At 62.4% G+C, this 10545-nt stretch overlaps 1 protein-coding gene across 3 annotated transcripts in view; it reads right to left on the bottom strand.

Annotated features, from left to right (window-relative positions):
- Window positions 1-1403: 1403 nt before the first annotated feature.
- Window positions 1404-10545, bottom strand: part of IFT122 (intraflagellar transport 122) — a 72876-nt gene continuing 63734 nt past the window's right edge. For 2 of the 3 annotated variants that reach the window (XM_056128994.1, XM_056128991.1), the window contains 9 exons: window positions 9034-9174; window positions 8012-8106; window positions 5578-5678; window positions 4079-4244; window positions 3452-3563; window positions 3174-3299; window positions 2176-2255; window positions 1775-1939; window positions 1404-1507 (listed from right to left, as the gene is read on the bottom strand). In XM_056128994.1, coding sequence (XP_055984969.1) covers window positions 1418-1507; window positions 1775-1939; window positions 2176-2255; window positions 3174-3299; window positions 3452-3563; window positions 4079-4244; window positions 5578-5678; window positions 8012-8106; window positions 9034-9174 — 1076 coding nt within the window. In that variant the 3' untranslated portion in view covers window positions 1404-1417. The remainder of the gene's footprint in view (window positions 1508-1774; window positions 1940-2175; window positions 2256-3173; window positions 3300-3451; window positions 3564-4078; window positions 4245-5577; window positions 5679-8011; window positions 8107-9033; window positions 9175-10545) is intronic. The other variant, XM_056128992.1, reaches the window with a different exon arrangement.

Here is a 10545-nt window from a genome sequence, read left to right as displayed (position 1 = left end):
GGGCGCCTCGCCCTGCCTAGCCGGGACCATCTGATCTGTCACCGTGATTGACGCCTGTTGGTGGCGGGGGCTGTTTCCCCTCTCCCCTGCTTTCCCAGCCATATGCAAATGATTTCAGTTCAAGTAACACGCTAATGGAACCCTAACACATTAATAAATGTTTAGCGCGAGAGAGAGCCTGGCTGATCGTAAGTAATTAGACCCACGGCGGAGTTCTGTTGGCACAACTGTCTGGCTCCCTTTCTCCATTTTCCTCCACCGTCTCCAAAGAGATGCAGGAGGCGGGAGCGGGCGGGCGGGCGCGGCGGGGTCGGGCCAGCCTGGCACTCTGCGCTGGGCCCTAGCGTCTCCCCTCCACAGGGAACATCTGTTCAGCTCTGCCCACTTCCAGGTAAGCTGCAAAGCCTCAGTATCTAATCGCCAGTTCTGAGAGGCCCCGGCTGCTGTCGGGCCTTTGCATGGAGTGATGCAGACACAACTTGGCCTTCCTGCGGGGCCGCTGGGCTCGTGACACCGCGGGCCCCGAGGGTCTGCCCAATCGGGGCTGGAAACTGCCTCGAGGCTGGCGTGAGCACGGAGACCACACACACAACATGGCTGGCACCGAGAGAGCCCTGGAGCGTGTCAGCTGTCTCCCCCACCCCTACTTCCCATCTGCTCCCCATCCGTGCCTTCGGTCTCCTGAACCCCAGGACCTTACCTGGGTCCACCTGGTGCAGGGACAAAGCTTCAGGGTGGACAAAGGCCTCCGTGAAGATATGGGACTGGGGGCTAGGGGGCAGAACTGGAGGCGGAAATCGTTGCCCAGTTCCCTGCAGCCAGGTATATGCCACAGCGCCTCCCTGTTATGCCCAAAGAAATAAACACCCACTCCCCGACCCATTCTCCATATTGCTGTTGCGATTAGATTAAATTTTAAGAGCACACAAACGAAATGTTCCTCTCCGATGAAATTAGAAACAGGTGCACTTTTGCATAAGGAAATTAAGTCGCAGACAATATGAAGATTTGCTAAAATGCAGACACTGATGAAAATAAGTAGCCCTTTTATTTGTAATTATTGAGGCAATCTGTTCGAGAAGTGTACATGTTAATGGTCTGACAGATCCACGGAGCCTCTCAGAAAGTAACAGATTTTTTTTCTTAGAAAATATATGTACATTCCCTTCTCCATCCCTTGGTGCTATTTACAAGGCACGAAATGCCAGAAATAGGAATTCTGTGGCAACACCCGCGCCTCCCTAAAATACAAACTTCATCTGGGCAGAAAGACACAGACTCTGAGTCTCCTTCCTGGCCTGGAGTGTGGGCAGCGCGGGGGTGCGGGTGCTCACTGCCCAGGGTGTGGCACTGGGGTGCGGGCGCCGTCCTGGATGTGCGGTGGCTGGAATGTGGGTGCTGTCCCAGTGTGTGGGGCTCACTCGCCCGGGTCGTCCGTGCGATGCCGGCAGTACGGGCAGCACGTGTGCTGGAGAACCAGCAGCTCATAGTCCTCCGAGTGGAACATCTGCGGGACAGTGGCGGGGCTGAGCTCTGGGCGCTGATAACCTGGTCTGTGAGAACAGACCTGGACGCAGACAGGATGGGAGTCCGGTCCCTCCTTTCCTGGATGGCCACTCTCAGCATCCTCTCTGGGCCCGCGGCATCACGGGCGAGGGGAGGGAGGAAGGGCAGCCCTGGCCCCGCCCCCACCTTGGTTTCTGGGGCTCCCCCCTGTCTGCCCAAGGGAACCGGTGACGGGAAAGCAGTGGAAAGCGGGGAGCACCCAGGGTACCTGGAAGCAGGAGGGGCACATGGTGACGGCAGCGCCGGGCAGGAGCGAGCGGAAGTATTGCCAACGCAGGGGCCGAGGCCAGCGCTTGATGAGGACGTCCCGGCGGCTCATGGAGCGCAGCACGGAGCGGTTCACCACCACAGGCACGAACTCCGAGCCCCCCTGCTGCAGGGTGGGTAGGCAGGCAGCAGGGGCCCGGGACCCTCCCCACGGGGCCCCCAGCCTCTGGGTGACCAGAGACATCCCCAGCCGGGAGCTAGGACAGAACCCAGCTGTGTCCCCCATGGCCCCCGGGACAGGGAGCCGCTGCCTCCCCACAGGGAGGGGCACATGGGAGGAAGCTCGCACCCTGCTCCCGGCTGCCCCCGCTCCTCAGCTTCCAGTGCTCGGGGGTCCCTTACCTCAAAACTCAGCTTTGCTGTGAAGGGGTCACTGTCCCCCATGGTGTCCGCACTCTCATCCAGCCTCAGAGTCTGGGAATCTGAGGAGTCTGGTCAAGGAAGGGGCCTACAGCAAAGGGGAACCGGCGCGTCCACCCCTCCACAGGGAGGGCGCCTTCGGGGTCTGATGCCCGGAACCACCTGGTTCCATCATCCCTAGGTCCCACCGGGAGTGATCCCTGAGCTCAGAGCCAGGACTAAGCGCTGAGCACTGCTGGGGTGGCCCAAACTGAAAGGCTCACGGGTGCCCTGACCAGCTTCCTCGGGTGCTGGGAGACACAGGTTCCCTGAGCCAGCGGCAGCTCCTGCCACACTGGGTTAGATTCCATGGGAAAGGGGCAGAGTTCCTGCAACTCCCCGCTCAGCCGGGGAGCGCTCCACCCAGGCGGGCCAACTGTGGGTGCCTGTCCCGCGTGGCGCACACAGGCCGCTCAGCAGCCTGGTCTTCCCACCGTGTCCTTTTCTCCCAAAAAATGTGGCCCAGGGAGGAGTGGTCTGGGCCTGACCTGGTGGCATCCAGCCATGGGGACCTGCAGGCACTGTGCTGACAGCCCAGATGATAAGTGAGGGACCGGGCGTGGGAACCAGTGTGCAGCACTGGGCTTTGCTAAGGCTGACGGGAGAGAGGCAGGGCCGGCCCTGCCCTGGGCAAGCGGCTGCCTCTGCACGAAGCACCCAAAGGGGAAGGAGAGGGAAGGGACCATCTGTGGCCTGGAAGGAAGGGACCATCTGTGGCCGGGACCATCTGCCGGGTGTGTGGAGTTCCATCCAAGGCTCGGTTGTGTAGCCTGAGTGGAGGTCTCTGTCACCTCTGCATACGTAAGTCACCTGCCCACGCCCCACAGGCTGCATCCTGCAGGCAGTGCCACCCCTGTGAGTGCCAAGGGGCTGCCTCCCCGCCTCAGGCACTGCCCACTCAGCCGCCCTGCCCTTCTGGTCCGTCCCACAGCCCAGGATACTGCTACTCGTCACCTCCTGCCACTTGGTCTCGTGCTTCTGCGTCGGTGCCTCCAGGTTGATGAGGGCCACGGCCTCCTCGTCGGTGATGCCGTCCTCCAGGTAGAACTCCACCAGGTGCAGCACCTCTGCGGGCACACGCACAGCCGCCCCGTCACCCCCACCCGCCGGCAGAGGCCCGTGTGCTTGCCAGTGATGTGCACGCGTGTACGTGTGCACTGACACAGCTGAGGACGGGGTCTCGGCTGCGAGGTCCCGGCCATGGGCAGCCGTTACTCACCGTAGGAGGAAGCGGAAAAGACGAAGGGCTGGCGGCAGTTGATGCAGACGTTGCCCAGGTTGTTGAGCAGGGGGTTGTTGGTGGAGCAGCGGTAGCACAAGGGCACCAGCTCCTGTGGACACAAGCGCCGCCCCGGCCTGTGAGCATAGGGGGAAGGGGCAGCTGAGGAGCAGGGGGCGGGCCCTGCCACCTGCAGGAAGGTGAGAATTGAGGCCACTGCCCGGCTCTGGACGGGCTCGCCCGCGCGGCCTCTGCACAGAGGCAGCCGGAGGTCCGGGAAAGTTGAGCTGAGCTTGGGACAGGTGGGGCTGGGGTCTGACACCAGTCTGTCTGTCTGTCCGGAGGGCTGGAGAACGCAGACTAGGCCGGAGCAGGGCTGAAAACGCTGGGACCCAAGTCATGATCTGGCCCCAGCAGGATCCTAGCCGGGACTTAGCTGCAGCTGAGCACTGCAGGCTGAAAGATGAAATGAAGGGAGCTGGGAGCTGGGAGCTGGAATGGGGTGGGGAGGGCGGGGAGGCAGCAGAGGGGAGGCCTGGAGCCGTGCAGACATGGCAGCCAAGTTCCCAATGCCCCCTGGACCTGTGAGGGGGACGCGGTCCACCCTGAGGCGCCAGGAGAACCCACCTCACTGTCATGGAAGGGCTTGGAGCGAATGGTCAGGCTGCCCAGCTCGATGCACTTCTGGAACTTGTCAGGGACCTTCAGGCCCTGCAGCTTGTCATAGGTGTGTCGGGCCAGCTTGTAGGCGCCCAGGGCCTTGCTCTGCTTGGCCAGGGTGTAGAGCGTTTTCCTGCCGGCCCCGGGTTAAGGAAGGCAGAGGCCGTATGCAGAGCGAGCCCTGAGCTGGATGCAGCTCCGCCGGAGACAGGGGCAGGGATGGGAGCTGCTCCTCTGCTGGATCCAAGCTGTGGATGTTCCCGGAGATGGAGACAGCCCGGCCCCCTTTCATATTCTAACGTTGTGCAGGCCCTCTGCGCTGCCCACCAGCTCCGTCTCCTCCAGCTCCTCCCGCTGCGCCCATGTGTGCCCCCAATGCCAGGGCACTGCCCCCACCTTGCTAAGCTGAACCGTCTAAGGTCAAGTCCCACAGTTCCTCTCGGTTTCCCGTGCCTTGCAGCCCCCATGGGACCCTACGCAGGCAGTCACAGTGGGGTGACCCAGACCCCCCACCCCATGAAGCTCCCGTCCTGCAGTCCCAGGAGGTGGGAGTCACAGGGGTGGCACACAGCCAGGGCTGGGACAGGGGGCTGTGCAAACTGGTCTGGACAGAACCTGATGACAGCTGGGGCCCTGGAGTCTTGATCTGGGGGTTGCCCTGGCACGGAGCCCTGGGTCTGGAACCCTGGGAAGAAGCCCATGCTCCTCTCCTGGGAGGGGATCTTCCTTCCAGCAAGGATGGTGGGGAGGGACAGACCCACCCCCCAGACCCCAGAACCCCACCAGTGGTTGGCACAGGCTCTGAGTCCCTGGCTCTGGGCCCTGCGTGGGCCTCACTGGCCAGGCCCTCAGCTCCTCCCTCACTGTGCCCGCAGTGCTCCTTCCCCCAGCTCCTCCCTTGCCAACCCTGTGGTGCTCCTGCCTTCCCAGAGCTCAGTCCTTCCTGCACCTCCATCTGCTGCCTTCCCCATCCACCTCCTCTATAGGATGGTGACACCTCCTCCAGGCAGCCTTGCCTGCCCCTGGTCCTGGCCTTAGCAACATTCTACCCACTGCGCCATGCCTGACACTAGTCACCTGCCACCAAACGGCAGTTCTGTCACTTCTGATTTGGTTGAGTCCCTGGGCTCCAACCACCTGCTCCCGACCCCGCCGCAAGTGTCCTGGGTTCCGAGTCCTGGTACTCGCCTCTCTCCAGTCCACTCTCCCCCACCCCACCCCGCGCCCCCGTCCCCACGGCGGATTCGGGGAGGTGGGACACGTCGAGGGCCAGAGGTCCACTGCTGGGCGCAGCCCGAGAGCCCAGGCACTCATCTCCTCTTGGCACCGGCCCCCTGGCAGGGCCTCTCCCCAGCACAGGGCAAGTTCTTGCCCTCCCTGAGGGAGGTTCTGCCAGGAAGCCTCTGGAAAGAAACGCTCAGGCCATTAGACAAGAGTGGGACTGGGGCGGGGCGAGGGAAGGATACACTTTAGAGATGCCCAAGGGGGTGTCCTTGGTCAGGCTGTGCAGCAGGAACCTGGAGATGTTGAAAAGCGTTTCAGGAAGATGGAAGCTGAACGGCTCCTCCTGCGTGAGGAAAGCGCATGGCGTTCTGGGCGGGGCCGCGCGAGTCGCTGCAGCCGCCACCACTCACTGTGCGGGGGGGGGGGGGGGGAGGGTTCGGAGCTGAGCGACCCCCGGAGAATCCCGAAGAGCAGGACAGCGCGGGTGACCGCATTTCCAGGGAGGCCAGGGGCCTCTGGTTCTCCACAGTGGCCTGAGCCACGCCCAGAGCGACCCCGGTGCAGAGCTGTCATCAGCTCACGGTGCCCAGCGCCTGGCACAGCCCCGAGGTCACGGCGCTCGGCCTCCAGCTGAGCAAACAGACCCTCAGCTCCTGAGGGAAGGATCCGGGCACAGGGCAGGGTACAGCGCCCTGCTGAAGGAGGGCAGGGGGGGCAGCCTGCCACCTGCCTGTCATTGCCTTCCCTAGCCCTGGCCTTGCTGTGGCCAGGGAGTCCACCCTCATCTCGGGCCCAGCGCTCTGCCTTGGTGGGCCTCACTCATGCTGCCCTGTGCTCCTGAGACTGATGCCCCTGCTGGTCTTAAGACTGATGCCCCTGCTGGCCGGAAACCCCTGAGCCGGAGACCCCCCACCCCACCTCTGGCTCTATGGCGTGAGATGGGGAATGCGGGTCCCCGCTGCTCTGGGAGGGAGCCCCGTTTCAGGAGGGGCGGATGCTCCCCCTCTGGTGCTCCCCGAGAGCTGCTCAGATCACCCTGGTGCCAAACCCTCAGACCCCCTTAGGCTCACCTATGTGCCTGCTTGACCCATTAGGACTGCCTGCCCACCTGCTTTACCCATTCAGCTCTGCACCCTCTCCTCTTCCTCCAGGAAGCCCTCCTAGTGCACTGTTTCCCTTGAGGGCACTGTACCACCGGAGAGCTGACCAGAGAGCGCCCATGGGCAGCAACAAGGTTTGGGTGGGTGCTCTGAGACCTCAGCATGGGCCTGTCAAACAGTAGGTGTCTGCTGGGTGGAGGATGGGCCCAGCTCCTGCTGGCGGGACCAAGAGCCATCCAGAGGAGAGAAGTGCTGGTCCCAGGGGGCGGTGCAGGGCATGGCCAGGCTCCTTCTGGGATGAGCGCCTGGAGGCCTAGGCCAGGTGCAGAGTGCAGTCTGCGGGCTCTGACCCGATTCCCAGGCAGCAGGAAGGTGCCACAGGAACGAGGGGAAGGGCAGAGGCCTCGGGGCGTGGGTGGGGACCTGTCATAGTCAGGGCTCCCCATTTCAGTGGGAGACCCTGTGCTCAGCCTCCATGTTAGGCAGAGGCCAGTGCGGCGTCGGGCCTGGCAGCCGAGCTGTCCCAGTTGCGCCTCTGCAGCTGCTGGGAGGGACGACAGGCTCGCAGTGCGGCTGCCACCGCTCTTCTCCTGCTCGTCAGCCTGGGACAAGCACCCTACCTCAGGGAACGCTCAACGTCTGTGCAGTCACTGAGGACACCGAGAGGCAGCTGGCAGCAGCCTGGCACCTGCTCCCCGCTGCCGATGGGTAGATGGAAAGGGGGCTGGCCAGAAGCAGCCAGGAACGGCCGGGAAGGAGCGCTGGGCCGCGGGAGGAGGCCGGGTCCCGGGACTTGGGAGGAAACTGAGAGGGCAGGTCAGCTACAGGCATGCACAGGGCAGGAAGTGACCTCGCCTCTGGTTCCCGACGGGTGCCCCATTCACCCTCTGAGCACAGCCCCTATAGGACGTCTGCCCAGGTCACTTCAGGCCTGCAACCCTTGGGCCAAGCCAGAGCCCAAGTCATCCAACCTGAGGTGAGCAGCTACAAAGGCCTATTGCAGGGGCCAGAGCGACAGGATAGTGGGGAGAGAGCTTGCCTCATGCAGCAGACCGAGGTTCAATCCCCGTCATCCCATACTGAGCCCATGAGCACTGCCAGGAGCGATTCCTGAGTGCAGAGTCAGGAGTAGCCCCTGAGCATCACCAAATGTGACCCAAAACAAAATCAAGGGGAGCCAAAACTCACCAAGACTCAGCAAGTAGCTGGGGGCCAAGGACACGGCTGAGTCAGCAGGAGTGAGTTTGGCTAGAACTTGTGAGGCTGTGTGTACACACAGACATACAGACAGAAATAAACACACACAAGCACTTATACAACACACACACATACACACACACACACACGCGCACACGTATACACTCATACCATACCCGCCCCCCCACCCCCATCCCAAAAGCAGGATTTGGGGCCGGAAGAGCCCAGCAGGCTGAGCACACACTTTACATGCTGGAGCCCTGTGTTTGATGCTCGGTACCACACGGCCCCCAATCACCCAGGGGAGTGACCCCACAGCACTGAGGCCCAAATGAGCAGGCCCCAGAGAAACAGGGAAGGGCCGGCCCAGTCGCCTTACCAAGTAGCGGTGGATGGCGTGGTAGCCGTGATAGAGCTCGGCCAGGTGCTGGTAGTGGTGGAACTTGCTGAGCATGCTGGCCTCCTGGACAGGATCTGCGGCGGGGGGCAGGGCGGAGGAGTCAGATGGTGTCTCGGAGGAAGGGCCAAGCAATGGCAGCGCGGCCAGCTTCTGGGTGCCCCCAGTACTGACCCGAGCCTCGGAGGGCAAAAGGTGCCATGAGGAAGAGGCGCTCTGCGGAGAGGCCGGCGGAGCCCAAGGCCTGGCACTACCTCAGGACACTGGGTTGGGCTGCCCCAGGCCAGGCACTCCCCTTCCCTGAGGGAGCAGCGCTGTGGCAGAAAGAAAGAGGCCGCCGGCCCCCAGATGTCCCAGAGCGCGTGGGAAAGGGTGTGCAGGGGTCAGCTGGGCCTGCTCACCTCCTGCCTCCTTCCCCCTGGGTCCTGCCCCGTCCAGGTCAGGAGCCCCAGCAGGGACAGAGATGCCCACCGCACACTGGCCTTCCTGAGGCCACGACACCACAGGGATGAGCTCTGACATGGTTAGTGGCCTCCAATGCCAGTGTTCCCCCAAGAGGGCAGGCTGGCCCTGGGCCCTCGGCTTCCAGAACGCCCTCAGTGCATCACAGCAAAGCGCAGAGGAAAGCAACATTAAACCATCTCCCTGCCTGGGCCGGGTGAGAATCTGGAGTGTGTTACTGTGAAGTGACCCTTTTCTCATCTCTCATTTAATTATAAAGGGTCCCGCGGTGGGGCCCCAGGTAACAGGGAGGGACGCACTGACTTAGCGGCCAGGGCAGGGTCTCCCAACTGCAGCCCGGGGAAGGCCCTCCTCACCTCCTCCAGCCTATGGGCAAGCTGGAAAGATGACACGGCAGATTAAGCGTCAGCAAGGCAGGGTTCCGGACAATACACCCCATCCACGAGCCCAGGGCTTTGATTAAAGCGTCCAGCCTTTCCGATGTTTATCTTGGTGCCAGAGCGGGGCCGGGGAGAGCAGCGGCCTGGCGGCTGTTTGCTTACCTTGAGCTATATTGAGGCACTGCATGGACAGCTTCCAGTAATAATAGGCGGCGTCATTGAATCTGCTTTCCACCACGGCATTGTGCGTGAGCTGCTCCAGCACCCGGACGGCCTCCTGCTGCCGCCCGGCCTTGTGGAAGGCTGCAGGGCACAAAGCACAGGCCATGCTGAGGGCAGGGATTCGCGGGGCTTGGCAGGGGCTGCGAGGGAAGCGGCATGTGGAGCCCTGGAGGCGGAAGGGTCTAAATACCAAGGCTGCAGCCCTGGGGGAGCACACAGACATCACACTGCTTTTCTGTCCAACAAAAGGCAACCAAGTTTGGGAGGGAAACACCAGGGCCAATGTGCAGGGCGGGAGACGGAGGGATTCCGGCCTCTGTAGGTAAGGCTCCACTATGCCCCCTCCAGGGCAAAGTGCTGTGGGTCGCAAGATGGCACCGACAGGACCTGACTCTGCCATCAGGCCTGGCACTTCACAAAGGACCTTGGTTGTGACGGCCTCAAGGGACCATCATGACAGGCTCAGCACGCAGGCAGTAAAGTGGCCACCCCAGGTCACCAACCTGAGTCCCGTTTAGGCCCTCCACTCACCTTCAATGCACTTTTAGGTGAGAATCTTGGAAAAATAGGGCTCCCTTCTAGCAGCCAACATCTGCAAAACCCCTGAACCAACATCTTACAAACACTGCATCTCCATCCTCTAAACGAAGATGCCCGAGCACCTCCTGTGTGCCAGGTCCTGGGGGTGGGGTGGGGCAGGGCTTCGGGAAGTCACGTCTGGTTATGACACGTGCCCGCATATGGGCACTCAGATGACCCAAATCCTCCACTTTTGGGAAGAAAGCTCTGGCCTTTGTCTATTCTCATCGCTCATCTCCTGTCTGAGCCCCAAGTTACTATGGCGATGGATTCTTGGAAGGGCAGACGCAGACAGATGGGCAGGTTGATGTGTTTTGCCCAAACATGCACATACTTCAGCCACTGGGTGCTCTGGAGCTGCCGAGGCGGCGGGGGGGGGGGGGGGGGGGGGGGAGTGCCACCCTCTGTGGGGGCTTTCAGCTGAGGAGCTCCAACGGGGGGACTGAACACAGCGTTCACAAGTGGGGCCGGTCCCTACACACCAGGGAGCTCGCACACAGCTGAGAGCGGTGAGAAGACACCCTGTGAGGCGGCCAGGCCTCACGGGCAGAAGCAGGAGCCTCTGCTGGGCGCTGGCGAGGCACAAGGTAAAGCGCCCAGCTAGCCTCTGGCATAGAGCGGGCAGGCACTGCCAGGGAGCACGTTCCACTCCTCCACGCCGGCTCCAGGCATGGTTCTGTGCCTGTGTACACTACCCCCTTTTGTCAACAAGACACAGAGGAGCCTGCATAGAGGAAGGGGGTGTTGAGAGCGTGAGGGACTCATCAGGGAGTCCTCCCTCTGGCCGTCTCCTTGAGGAACCGCTGGCCAGTCCCTCTCTCCTCTCACCTGCTTCCTCCCCTCGGACCCGGGCCAGCCTGGGAGCAGTCAAGC

The sequence above is a fragment of the Sorex fumeus genome, unplaced genomic scaffold (assembly GCF_029834395.1).
Source record: "Sorex fumeus unplaced genomic scaffold, SorFum_2.1 ptg000072l, whole genome shotgun sequence".
In the NCBI taxonomy this organism is placed as follows: domain Eukaryota; kingdom Metazoa; phylum Chordata; class Mammalia; order Eulipotyphla; family Soricidae; genus Sorex; species Sorex fumeus.
Note: the sequence above shows the minus strand (reverse complement) of the source record. Positions and strands in the feature narration are given on the sequence as shown.